Source organism: Euprymna scolopes, chromosome 9 (assembly GCF_053919585.1).
Source record: "Euprymna scolopes isolate OS-2025 chromosome 9, ASM5391958v1, whole genome shotgun sequence".
NCBI lineage: Eukaryota > Metazoa > Mollusca > Cephalopoda > Sepiida > Sepiolidae > Euprymna > Euprymna scolopes.
The window spans coordinates 247,502-260,928 of NC_136490.1; the positions used below are offsets into that span (position 1 = coordinate 247,502).

Genomic DNA, 13,427 nt, shown 5'->3' on the forward strand with positions numbered 1-13,427 from the left:
ACTTGCTCCCATACTTACGAAACTATTTAAGCGCTGCCTTAAGGAGAAGTACTTTCCGACCCCCTGGACAACCTCATCAGTTTGCCCTATGTTTAAGAATTCAGGTGATAAGTCCTCTCCCTCTGAGTACAGACCAATAAGTCTCCTGTGTGTTATGAGTAAATTGCTGGAATCCATATTAAATAGAGAAATAGTCAACCACCTCAGCAGGAATAACCTTCTTAGTGACACACAATATGGTTTCCGCTCTGCAAGATCTACCGCAGATGTGCTGACGGTTATATCCCACAGGATTAGTGAATCTCTTGACAAAGGCTTCCTTTCTAGGGCAATTGCTCTTGACATATCAAAGGCCTTTGACAAGGTATGGCATAAGGGTCTACTTCACAAGATTTCCAGCTACGGTATAACTGGAAATGTGTTCTCTATCATTAAATCATTTCTCTCCGATAGACTCATAAGAGTAGTGGTAGATGGACAAAAATCGGAGGCCTGCAATATAAATGCTGGAGTCCCTCAGGGGTCAATCCTGGGCCCAACTCTCTTCCTGATCTACATCAATGACCTCCCTAAACACATACTTAAATCGTTCGTTGACATCTATGCTGATGACACGACCATCTACGGCAACACATCAAAGGCTGTAAATGACAAAGTTCTCTCGGATTCTCTCTCCTCTGATCTCGAGCGCGTGGTTCAGTGGGGGAAGATGTGGCTGGTTACCTTTAATGCATCCAAAACCAAACTCCTATCCTTACATCATCAACGCTCTGATCCCCAGCTGGCATCAATTGTGATGGATCGCTCTCGTCTGGGTGAGGCCCCGCGTTTTGACAAGCTTCTGGGTTTGACCTTTACTCCTGATCTGAAATGGAACACGTACATCAAGTCTGTTGCCAAGGTCGCTGGAAAGATTGTGGGATCCTTCTACCGCTCCAGAAGATAGCTCACTACTGATGCAATTCTCTATCTATATAAAAGCCAAGTATGTCCAAGGATGGAATACTGTTGTCATATCTGGGCAGGAGCTGCCAAAAACAGCCTATCATGCCTTGACAGAGTACAAAATAGTCTTCGTAGTTTAGTGGGGGATGCTCTTTTCTCTACCCTGCAACCTCTCTCCCACAGAAGAGACGTTGCGAGCCTATCCTTGTTTGATCATTATTTTCATGGCAGGTGCTCGTCTGAACTCCAATCCCTGGTCCCCCCTCGCCAATCTTTCACGAAAAACACCCGTCTAGCTGAATCCACTGTGAAAAATTTCCCCCACTCTATATCTGTGCCTAAATCAAAACGCGGATTCCATGAACAAAGCTTCTTTCTTAGAACTGCACGCCTGTGGAACTCTGTTCCGTCTGCCTGCTTCTCTCCTGACTACAACTTGGATGTCTTCAAGTCCAATGTTAACAAATTCCTAATGAACCGCCCCCCTAATTAAACACTTCATCAAATCTCCACACTAACGTAATGTACTTGCAATAACCCTTATCCCTGAGTGGCTTCCGGGCCTTGATAAGTGGTGATCACTGTGTAAAAAAAAAAAAAAAAAAAAATCCGCTAAAAAAGACAAAAAGAAAAAAATATAAAGGGATGGGGCGGTAAATTGTACCAACCGGTAGTTAACAAAAAAAACTTATAGAATTTAATTTTTGAAACCAATGTATAAAAGTTTACATAATGAAATGCAAATATGCATTTTCTTTTGAACTTTTTTTTTGGTTGACTGTGTTCAATTCACACATGGTTGATTCGGTTCAATATTGCTAAACTATAAGTCTTAAGTAAAATTCTATTCATAAATACTTTTTAAAATGAAATTATTTAATTAATCGTAAATATTATTTAGACATAAAAATTGATTGATTACAAAACCTTTTAAAAATATATATATTAATTTCTTTTTCGTTCGGCAAAAAACTGCGCAAAACACTTAATTTTCAATTTAAAATTCTAGAAAAAAGATTATATTATTCTGCTTTTAATATAATCAAATTCAGGGTTTTATCTTTCTGGAGAAAAAAATTTAAAAAATGAATTTTATTTCAATGAAATTAAAAAAAAAACTTGACTGAATTGAATTAATTACCCTTGAATTAACGAAGGGGTTATTTAATAACTTTAGGTTTGGAAGAGATAGGTATGGGGTCGATTTTTTGGAAACATCAAAAGAAGCCGACAACTGTCAAAACTTTGCGAAATAATACAACGTGATCAATTTCATTTTAGAGATATTTCTTTCAAAAGCCTTCTTTTAAAAAAAGAAAAAAAGTACATTGTTCTATTAAACCGTTTACTGTTTAAATAATTTGACTTTTATTTTAAGAAAATATAAGTTGAAAAAGCATTTTCATTCACTATTAGAAGATTTGTCAGTAAAAAAAAACAATCGCCAAAAAGATAAGCGTTTTTTTTATTTTTACTGGCAATGTAGAGCCCTGCAGACTTCTTTTCAAGTTAACTCTTTTGTAGTTTTGATCACAATAGATCTGAATGAATGAACCTTGTAAGGGAGGGGCACTAAGCATTGCCCTGTTAATAATGAATTTCTTTGGTTTCTTTTTATAACATGCTACATTTCTCTCTTGCGGTTAGAAATATCAGGAAATATTTTTCTTTTTTTCAACATCAGACTAAAAGAATCGTAATGAAGGAATCGGAAAATTAAGGTATTTTTTTACGATGCGATTCCGATTCCGATACCTCCCAAAATACACGATTCTTACGATTAACGATTCCGATTCCGATTAATCGTCCCACCACTAATCTGAAGATCAGCGATGAGGTTAATATGGGTGAATTAGTTGCTTTTACTGAAGTGACGACCAGGAATAGCGGTCTGATTTAGGCAATTCTAGTAGGCACCTTTGTGGATGGCCTCACAGATAAGCAGACTCATATACATATAAATGTTCTTAGGGGTCGGCCAAATTTCCTACTGGAAGCCAAGGAGCTTGCATGAGAAAGTATAAGAATGGAGAAAAAATCCATCAGAAGACAAGAGTAGTGAAGATATATTTAATAATTAGTAGTTGAGCAATGTTTTAGAAGTGGGCTATAATGAATTTCGTGGCTCCAAAATGTGGATGGAGGGTCCTGTGCACGTGTGGTGTCGGTAGGTGTGGTGTGGGCTGTCCCTTCAGATGTTGCTGGGAGATAGAAAAATAAGCATGGATATAGAGAAGAAATTGAATGGTGTATCTCACAGAATTTGAAGCATTTAAATGGTCGAGTAGAGCGTCGTTTCTAATATTGTTTTGGCAAGTAAATCTGATACTAATATAGGTAATCCAATAGACAGGGTCATAATACCTCCCTATGATTGTGACTCTGCTACGCTATAAGAGTTGTTGGCAGAGAATGCTATCCTCATGTGACGAAGTATAGGGTTACACAAGAATCATTCTCTAACTTCTTAAAAATGCATCTTTTTCTGTTGATAATCTAATGCTTCAATTCAACATCTTGTCGATTGTTTCAAACTATAGATGCTTCGCTCAAGTTTATGGACAAAATGTACTCTGCCTTTAACTTCTAGTTGCTTTACATAAATGTCTTCCATCTCATCGTTTAAGAATGCAGTGGTTTTATCTAACTTGTGTAGCCTTAGTCCCAGATGTGGTGCTAACACAACTATTGTGCCAGTTGACACGGTTAAGATTCGGATTAAAAATTGTTATAAAAATGAATACAATTTAGGTGCGCAGTATGATTATGATTATGTTGGCGCGTGAAAAATAAAAAATAACTCCCACGCAAATTCCGGCGTGGCCTTATATATTAAATCGACTCAAAACGAGCGGACGTAGTACAGAGCACCCCACGTGATGTTTCCGTCCAATGGGATTTCTCCAAGGACATTTTTCTAAACTTTTCTTCTTAAGCTCGCTGGGAGCCGGTCCAAATAGTATTTAAGCACACACAAATATCAAATCACCCTCTCAACTGCATTCTTATTCGGACGTTCCACACGTGTTACTATCACTCTTCCATTTTCACCGCTCCGCGTGCTTCATACAATTTCACAGGCGAACATTAATGATTGCCTCTCTTACCATGTTTTAACATATGAACAGTTCAACAAAAAAATACATTCTCCTTTTCTTTTTACGAACACTTAAAAAGGACTTCTGAACTCATTATAAAGAGAATTATATTTTATTTGTTAATGGGTGGTTTCTGTGAATAAACCTCCGTTTGTTTTGCATGTAAGCCTTCTTCTTTTTATTTTTATTTATTTGTGGAGAAAGTTAGTTCCTAAAACGGCCTGACGACCCCCACACTATTCACATCGATTCATCTTACAACTGGGAAGAAAACGTTGAACTACCAGTCAAGTTTGTTGTATTCCATGTCTCTGTAAACATCATATTTTGTTAAAACACCCATTTACTACCAATGACTTTTCCTTCCACTGCATTATGTAGTAAAAAAAAAAAAAAAAAAAAATCGTGGAAACCTTTTACCACTGGCAACGCCCGCTTCAGAGAGTGAAAGAAGAAGAGAATGGACACTGCGTCTATTTATAGACTAGAGATCATGGGAAGAGTATGCAAATAACTTTGGACGGTTTTGTCCTATAAAAAGCCTGTATTTGGAAGAGAGGGTGTCTTTTTTATTTGGCAGAAGCAATTGCTGTCAGAAGTGCATTGGACTGCAGGATTGAAGAGGGAAGATTGAGTTGTGGGGTCATTGTATTTAACCACAAGCTATTCCGACCAAGAACAGATCATGGAATCTGGGATGTTGAGATTGGGAAAAGATGTGATACCACCTTTTAGTGGAGAAGGTGATGTAGTCGGATGGATAAAGAAAGTAAAACTGGTGGCTAAGCTTCAACATGTGCCAGACCTTGCCAGTTTTACTCCACTTTTTTTGCAGGGAGATGCACTCGCTCTCTATCTTGAGATGAATAATGCAGAACAAGAAGATGCAGAACTGATAGAGATGAGACTCGTGACCGCCTTCACTGAGGGGCCTTTTGAGGCATACGAAAAACTGCAACGATTCAAGTGGACAGGAGAATTGGTGGATGTTTATGCTAATAAAATCAAAAGATTGGCTGGACTGGCGGGATATCTGGGAAGAGGGCTGGAACATACAGCCAAACTGGCATTCATAACTGGATTCCCAGACGATGTATCTATGGCATTACAGCAGCTACCGAACATAGAGAGAATGGATGTCAGCAAACTGATACCGACTGCACGGCTTTTAGTCAGCAAAAGAGTCGTAGAAACTCGGACATTGGCCGCAAGTGCGCAAACTAATGAGACTAATAAGGGAAAGAAAAAATCAAGCCTTCAGTGCTTTAGATGTCAAGGACCGCACCTAAAAAAAGATTGCACAGAGATCCCTAGGGCCAGGGCAACATGCTACAATTGTGGAAAATTTGGCCACATTGCGAGATATTGTCCTCAGATTCAGGGAAACGGGCAAGGGGGAGCTTCTGCGCCGCAAGCTACCCTAGCAATGAAATGAAGGCGCGATACTGGCCTCTTCCTATAATAGAAGTAGAGGTGAATGATTCTGTAATGACTGCACTTGTCGATACTGGGGGCACCACTACTTTAATCAATTCCAAACTTTGGAAGGGATATGGAAGGAGCGGTACAGTGAAAGCAGTTGATGGGAGGAATATAGAATGTAAAGGAGCCAGACAAGTGGAGATAAAAGTCTGTGGAATGCACGTAAAGGTGAGGGCAATCTTGATGAATCACATCGTTGATGGGATCGACGTCATAATTGGAATGGACGTGATTAATGAGCTGGGAGGTGTAACTATAAAGAAAGCCAAAGTGAAGTTTGGAGATATTCAATGTGCCGTGGCTGCCCATCAGCTGAATGTTTGCAAAATCGAGGATAAAGACTTTGAAGCAAACTTCGATGGAGATAAATGGACAGTAAGATGGACATGGAAGGGAGAGCCTCCAGTATTGCAGAACAAAGTCCAATATTATAAAGACTCTCTGGAAGGCGATAAGAAATTAGAATTCGAGAAAGAGGTGGAAAGATGGATATCGGATGGTATTCTGTTACCATGGAAAGGAGAAAGAAAAGGCGTGTTGCCATTGATGGCAGTATTTCAGGCCACAAAAGGGAAAGTTAGGCCAGTGTTCGACTTTCGTGAGTTGAACCGTTTTGTGGCGTGTCATACAGGGAGCGACATAATAGATGTATGTGATGAAAATATAAGAAAGTGGAGACAGTTGGTAGGAGGGACCGCAGTAGTGGACCTTAAGTCTGCCTACCTGCAACTACATGTGGCAAAGGAACTATGGCAGTACCAGCTGGTCTGTTATAAAGGAAAAACCTATTGCCTAACACGATTAGGATTCGGACTTAATGTCGCACCAAAGATTATGGGAGCCATTTTAAAAACAGTATTAAAGAAAGGAAGTAGGACGAAAGAGGCCACTGATTCATACATTGATGATATAATGGTAGACGTAACGAAAATATCGACACAGGAAGTTGTGGAACATTTGAAGGGGTTTGGGTTAGCAGCAAAATCTCCGGAATCCCTGGACGGAGGAACGGCACTGGGCCTTAAGCTTATGAAAAATAAGATGGGTGCACTAATGTTCAGGAGAGGCAACGAGATCCCAGAGATGGGAGGAGAAATTAGTAGGCGGGAGCTATTTTCGATCTGTGGTAAATTATTGGGGCACTATCCAATTGCTGGATGGCTGCGATTAGCATGCAGTTATGTGAAAAGAAGAGCAAATGGAGTGGATTGGGAAGAAAAAGTTGATTGCAGAACCATGAAAGTGATGCAGGAGGTTCTAGCTGAGGTGAAAAAAGAAGACCCTGTTAATGGCGCTTGGCACATACCTGAAGTGAGCACAGGAGTCGTGTGGTGTGATGCAAGCAATGTTGCAACTGGCGTGGTTGTCGAGATTGGCGGTGTGGTGGCGGAAGATGCAACTTGACTGAGGAAAAGTGATGACTTTAATCACATTAACATAGCTGAATTAGATGCTGTTCTAAAGGGTGTCAATTTAGCTATCAAATGGAGACTGACAAATATTGAAATAAGAACTGATTCAGCCACTGTACTCAGTTGGGTGAACTCTACTGTGGAGGAGAGTGGCAGAATACGAACAAAGGGTGCTGGAGAAGTGATAATAAAGCGGATATTAGGGATGCTTAGAGAGTTGATGTCTGAATTGAAACTGCAGATAAAAGCAGTGTTTGTGCCTTCTGAAAGAAACAAGGCAGATGCGCTAACACGGATAAAAAAACAGTGGTTAATTGAGAAAGAGGAGGCGCCAATATGCTGTCTTGGAATTGGAGAAATTAAAGAGTTGCATGACATGCATCACATGGGAGTGGAGAGAACATTATATTTGGTGAGGCAAGTGGATCCGAATGTAAAACGGGAAGAAATTCAGATGATAGTAAAGAACTGTGTTCGGTGTCAATCGATCGATCCTGCCCCAAATATACATAATCCTGGGGAAATTGGAGTTTTAACGAACTGGACGAGACTAGCTATTGACATAGCACACTACCGAGGGGGAGCGTACTTATCAATAATTGATTGTGGGCCAAGTAGACTGGCGATATGGAAGGAACTGCGAGTGGAAGCCGCATCTGCAGTTGCAACTGAATTGGAAAAGGTGTTGCTTGAACGAGGTCTAGTAAGGGAGGTGATAATGGACAACGGCACTGTTTTTCGCTCAGAAATCTTTCAGACGATGTTAAAAAAATGGAAGATTAAAAGTTATTACAGGGCAGCCTACAGACCTGGAGGAAATGGCATTGTGGAGCGACATCATCGGACTGTGAAAGCAATAGCTGAGAGAGGAAGAATATCGCCTGAAGAGGCCACATTTTGGTACAACATGTCCCCTAAGGTCGGGCAAAGAGATGACACGGTGCCACATAGAGCAATCTTTAATTACGAATGGAGACATCCTAGAGACATGTCACCGGAAATTAATGATCAAGGACCAGCCAGAATCCAAATAGGAGAAGAAGTTTGGGTGAAACCGCCTAATGCCCGATGCACAACGCAGTGGGAAAGAGGAGTGATAACAGGAGTGCACTGCAATCCCCAAACAACTTAAGTGTCAATGGAATGCCACGACATGTTTTAGATTTAAGGCGTGTGGTCCATTTAGGTGATGAGGATGGTGGTACTGAGCCAGGGAGTGATGAAGATGAACCGGTGCCGATGCAGAGACCGCAAAGAGAACGCAATGCGCCGATCTGGACACGGGATTATGAGATGTGAATGATCTTTAATGATCATGGGGGCGTGTAGTAAAAAAAAAAAAAAAAAAAAAAAATCGTGCAAACCTTTTACCACTGGCAACGCCCGCTTCAGAGAGTGAAAGAAGAAGAGAATGGACACTGCGTCTATTTATAGACTAGAGATCATGGGAAGAGTATGCAAATAACTTTGGACGGTTTTGTCCTATAAAAAGCCTGTATTTGGGAGAGAGGGTGTCTTTTTTATTTGGCAGAAGCAATTGCTGTCAGAAGTGCATTGGACTGCAGGATTGAAGAGTGAAGATTGAGTTGTGGGGTCATTGTATTTAACCACACGTATGTAAGGAAGAAATTTCACATTCTCTTGCTTTCGTCATTCACTTTTCTCAGGACAAGGAAGTGCTTCTTTTATTGTTAATGTATTATTTAAATTATGAACCATGTAGGCACATTTCTCATACTGACCTGGAGCTTTCTTAATCTCTGGCCAGCTTCTGGGTTCTGTCACTTCCTTCAAGTTACTATCATGATCACAGCTGTCTTGATATTTATTTTCTGCCAGAGATCCTTTTTAACTTCCCTTTCCTCTGTCCAGCTATTGAATCTTTTTTGAGGACGACATTCTTATGATGTTCATCAAAGAAGCAAGCAGCCACGCGTTTGTGTTTTGTGCGGCTGTACAAATGATAAATAAATAATTAAAACTCACATTGGATACGTTCTTCTGTCCTGCAAGCAGAGAAGAAAGAAAAATCAAATGATCCAAGATGGTGTCCGTGGTCTTTTAGAGCCCTCAATCTCGCACAGTTCTTGGATGGTCACATGACACACCTGCTAATAAGGCATGCCCGGACACTAGATCGCTGGGAGGAGTTTGGAGCATGTTCAGATCTGCTTCCGTGAACAGTGCTCTGCTTCTCATCAGATTTTTTGATACAACCTATGTAGTGAAATTTGCTTTGCGTCTCGTTAGACCTTTTCATTTGCTACAATTCTTGCTATAGAATACTCTCGAGTTAATTGTATCATAAAGTCTATACACCTTAATTTTAATACCATATCCGAAAAATATACTTTTCTGAACTTTAGAATTCATTTTAAAATCTTTCATCCTTTGATATGTGGACCAAAGTTCACATTTAAAATGCAAAAATAATTCATGTTTGGTTTGTAGCCCTTTCATACTTCCTGGCATCATTCCTCATACTGCATTTGTTGGGCTCCAGTTTCTAACATCTGGATCATCAACATCGTCTAGGTTAGTTCTAAGCTCCTGGATATTGGTTAATGTGAGCCTTCGGGAGTAAGCAAATTGGTTTTGATTGAGTGGATGTCAGGTTTGATCCTGTGTGTTATTTGAAATACCATTTCATTAAATTGTTTCAAGATTAGCTTAGAATGGGTTGTGAAAATGAGTGTGTTTGGTGCAAATATTGTCACACAAGTAGACCATAGCGGAGTCTTCACCTATATGTCATTGGCTCCGGAAAAGCTCACTGGAAATATGCAGGATCCCTTTCCATGTACGACACAGCACTACAGCTATCTCAATATTATCCAACTGATGATGACAAACAGCAGCCTGAAAACTGTCAAACCTGTCCTCTCAACATTTCAGACAAGAACAGCCCAAACTAGTCCCGTGAAGATAAGTGGCAAGCAAGCCTCCCTCAAGTTGCTCAATTATAAAGAAAAAGAAATGAGGTGCTTGTATCCATTGTGCTAGTTAAGAAACAGTGTTAAGGATTGGGTCTCTCTGGTGAGTGCCTATGATGCTAGCTCTGCTAATATAAAAAGAAGATAGTGAAAACCGGGCGATAGGCAGAGTATATCAACTCAATAAGCATTTTCATGTCATCAGCTTTATGAAGATTATCGAGCATGGCTAAAGAGACTTTCTTTCACATTAGTTCAGTGCCATGGTGTATGAGATCAGTATCTCAGGTTTATATCAGTTTTTCTTTCTCCTTGATGGACGACCTGACAAGGTCGATGAGTACCACAAGAAAGGTAACACCGAACCTGGATTCTAAACCAGGTATTTCCGCATCCCGCCTAGGTTGATAAGAATGTTAAGTTTCTTTTTATGGTTTCCAAAAGAAATTAAAATAGTATTGAAGATAAGTTCGCCTCTCATATGTATAAAACATAAGGAGCAAGACATTTTGTTTTATTAATTACTTTGTTTCAAATTAAATAAATCGACTATAGTTAACGAATAAGAAAAGCAGAGAGAAATAATTAAGATAAGATTGTTATCATGCAAAAAGGTTAGAATATAGAAACTTATCTTGGAGTCATACACGCTTTTATTGATGACCTATCTAGCAGAATACCAGCTACAATTGCAACAAATTTTAGTGGATACAAGGATACTATAGATTGAAATCAGGGTGAAGACATGAGATAGAGGTTTACTTTTTCATAAGCAATCAGATTCTAAAAAAAAATTATTTTAATTTTTAATTCGTACGCTAAATTTCCCATTGTATTTAATACATTTTTATGAATTCATCTCATTCTTCCAAATAGGAAGAATGCTAGAAATAAATGCATACATTTCAAATCTTTAAATGGGTTCTGCAAAAAAATGAAGGTACTTCCACATACAAAATTCTCTGGTCAGTAATGTGTAAAACTTATAAAGGAATAGATCGGTAGATCATTCTTGGGTTCCTGTAAAATAATTGGTTTATTGATCTTGATTGAATATTTCTCTGTTTAATTTTAATGTGTTCAGCTAAGGTTTTTACTTGTTGGTTTAATCACTCTTATGGAATATTTTGAATTTAGTTCTTTCAACTTTTATCAGCTTTTTTTCTTTGGTTTTTGTCCGACAGTTAGTAGAAATCTCGGACGTCTCTTTTCTGAGGTTTCAGTTGAACAGTGCTTTTTTGTACTAAGCAATTTCTTTTAGACTTCTGTGATAGACATCGGGAGAACTTACCTCAGAAACGGGCGAGAATCTCTCGGCAGTAGGCTGAAAGACAGAAAAAAGGAAAAAAAAAAGAGGCCCAAGATTGTGGTTGTTGTCTTTTAAATCCTCCGGTCATGTGTAGATCTCTAGCAATCTCGTGCGGTATATGCAAATTAGGTGTGCCAAAAACATTATAAAAAACGAGTCGCTGGGAGGAGTGGGAGAGGCGTTTAAGACATGCGAATAGATAGCGTTGACGTGTACTTCGTGTTGTGAACAACAAACTCTACTCAACTCAACTTGTGATTTAGCGAACCTCTGCTTGATGTTTTTAGCCAAAAAGTTTTGTTGCTTTGCGTTAGACAAAGGCTTCTGATACAAGCTATTCCGGCTGTATTCTAATTATGGCTCTAAGACAGTTTGACTTCCGACTCATCCCCGAGTTCAGTGGTGCAGCAACGAACATTCCAATAGTAGAATGGCTAGAGGATGTAGACTTAACTTGTGAGCTGTGCGCGGTAACTAGGGTGGAGCGGCGAGCGCGTACTGCCGCTGTTGCTGAAGGGTGCGGCTCGTGAGACATATCGGCAACTCTCGGAGGACCAACGGAGTGATCTTGAGGAAATCAAGCTTGCCCTTGTAAAGGCTTATGGGACGGATTCGTTTACGGCATTGAAACAGTTCACCGCCTGCCGCCTTCAGCTAGGGGAGACCGTGGATGAGTTTTTGATGGATTTGCAGCGGCTAGCACGCCTGGTAGGTGAAATGCCACCAGAGTGTTAGATAAAGGGAGCCTTCATGAATGGATTTCCATGCCATGCAAAGGGATTTTTGCGAGCCTCCACTCAAATGGACAAGCTGTCATTGAAAGAGCTGCTTGAGAGGGATCGTGCTGTGTTGATGGATACCAGAGATGAGGAGGTCGTTGCCGTGGTGCAACCTGGAGAAGCTGTATGTGCACTTACACTACTGCCTTCAGCTAGCGACAACATCAGAAGTGTTAACTGCTTCAGATGTGGGGGCCCAAACCATTGGGCCCGTGATTGCTTTTTGTTGCGGTCAATGACCCAGAATCCTAGCAGACGGCGATGTCACAAATGTAAAAACCGGGGACATATGGCTCATGCCTGTCCAGGAAATGGGCTAGGGGAGGATGTTACAGCACTAGTCTTCTCCCCAGATCCTCATTAAGCAAGGCGCTACCTGTGGTGAGCATACACGTTAATGGGCGTGAGTGCCATGCGCTTATGGATATGGGTTGCGCCCAGACATTTGTGCACAAAGAACGTTGCAACACTTGGAAAATGACAAGAACTGCTGACTGTAGGCGGGAGCTCGGTGTCCTCTTGCAGAGAAGGTGTCATCCACATAAGCATCGGTAGCAGGCCTGAAGTAGCCGTGCAAACTCTGATTGTGGACAGGGAACTACTTGGGTATGATTTACTCTTAGGAATGGATGCAATTGTGCAGCTGGGCAGAGTCATAGTAGATGGAGCCAGGAACATGACGTTCTCTCAACGCAAAGAGTGCGTTTGCGCGGCACTCACCCTAGATAAGCCTGATTTTAGTGCACAAAGTCCTGAACTGTGGCTTGGAAGTGGTCGGTCAAACAACCGCCAGAGAATTTGTTCAATAGAGTGCCAGAGTACAAGATTTCTCCCGGAGCTCGCATAGAGTATGATAGGGAACTGCAGACCTGGATCAACAATGGATGGCTGGTTCCTTATCCTGAGAAGGAATTGGGGCCTCCAAAGGGTTTAATCCCACTAATGGCGGTCGTCCAACTAAACAAAAAGTGAGGCTGATGCTTGATTATAGGGAGTTAAACAAACGTGGACCCTTTTATGGCCCGCGCAGACGTGTGCACTGATAAATTACAGGAATGGCGGCAAGCCGGGTCTAATGTGTGCGTACTTGATCTTTGGAAGGCGTACCTTCAAGTGCATGTACACCAGTCACTATGGCCTTGTCAGACAGTTCTGGTTAAAGAGAAGAGATACTGCTTAACCTGCATGGGGTTCGGATTCAACGTAGCGCCATCAATTATGCAAACAATTGTTGAAACCATTCTGGCTCAAGATAAGCGCATAAGACAGGCAACATCTGCATATATTGATGACATGTACATGAATGAAGAGGTTGTATCCGCAACGCGTGTAGAGGAGCATCGCCGCAACTTTGGACTTCTCAGTAAGGAACCGGAAAGACTACAGGATGGCGCACAGGTGCTTGGTTTACAGGCCCAGGAGAAGACGACGTCCTGCATTGGAAACAGGGAAATGAAGTCCCAGAATGC

At 40.8% G+C, this 13,427-nt stretch overlaps 1 protein-coding gene across 1 annotated transcript; it reads left to right on the top strand.

Moving 5' to 3' along the window:
- The first annotated feature begins 11,929 nt into the window (after positions 1–11,929).
- Positions 11,930–12,322, top strand: LOC145284995 (protein lin-28 homolog A-like). Its single transcript, XM_080134087.1, has one exon. It carries the CDS (start codon positions 11,930–11,932, stop codon positions 12,320–12,322), a length of 393 nt encoding a protein of 130 aa, XP_079990213.1.
- The last annotated feature ends 1,105 nt before the right edge of the window (positions 12,323–13,427 follow it).

What these genes read in the sequence shown, in the direction of transcription:
- LOC145284995 (XM_080134087.1), top strand. Translation starts at nt 11,930, where the DNA reads ATGAATGGATTTCCATGCCATGCAAAGGGATTTTTGCGAGCCTCCACT.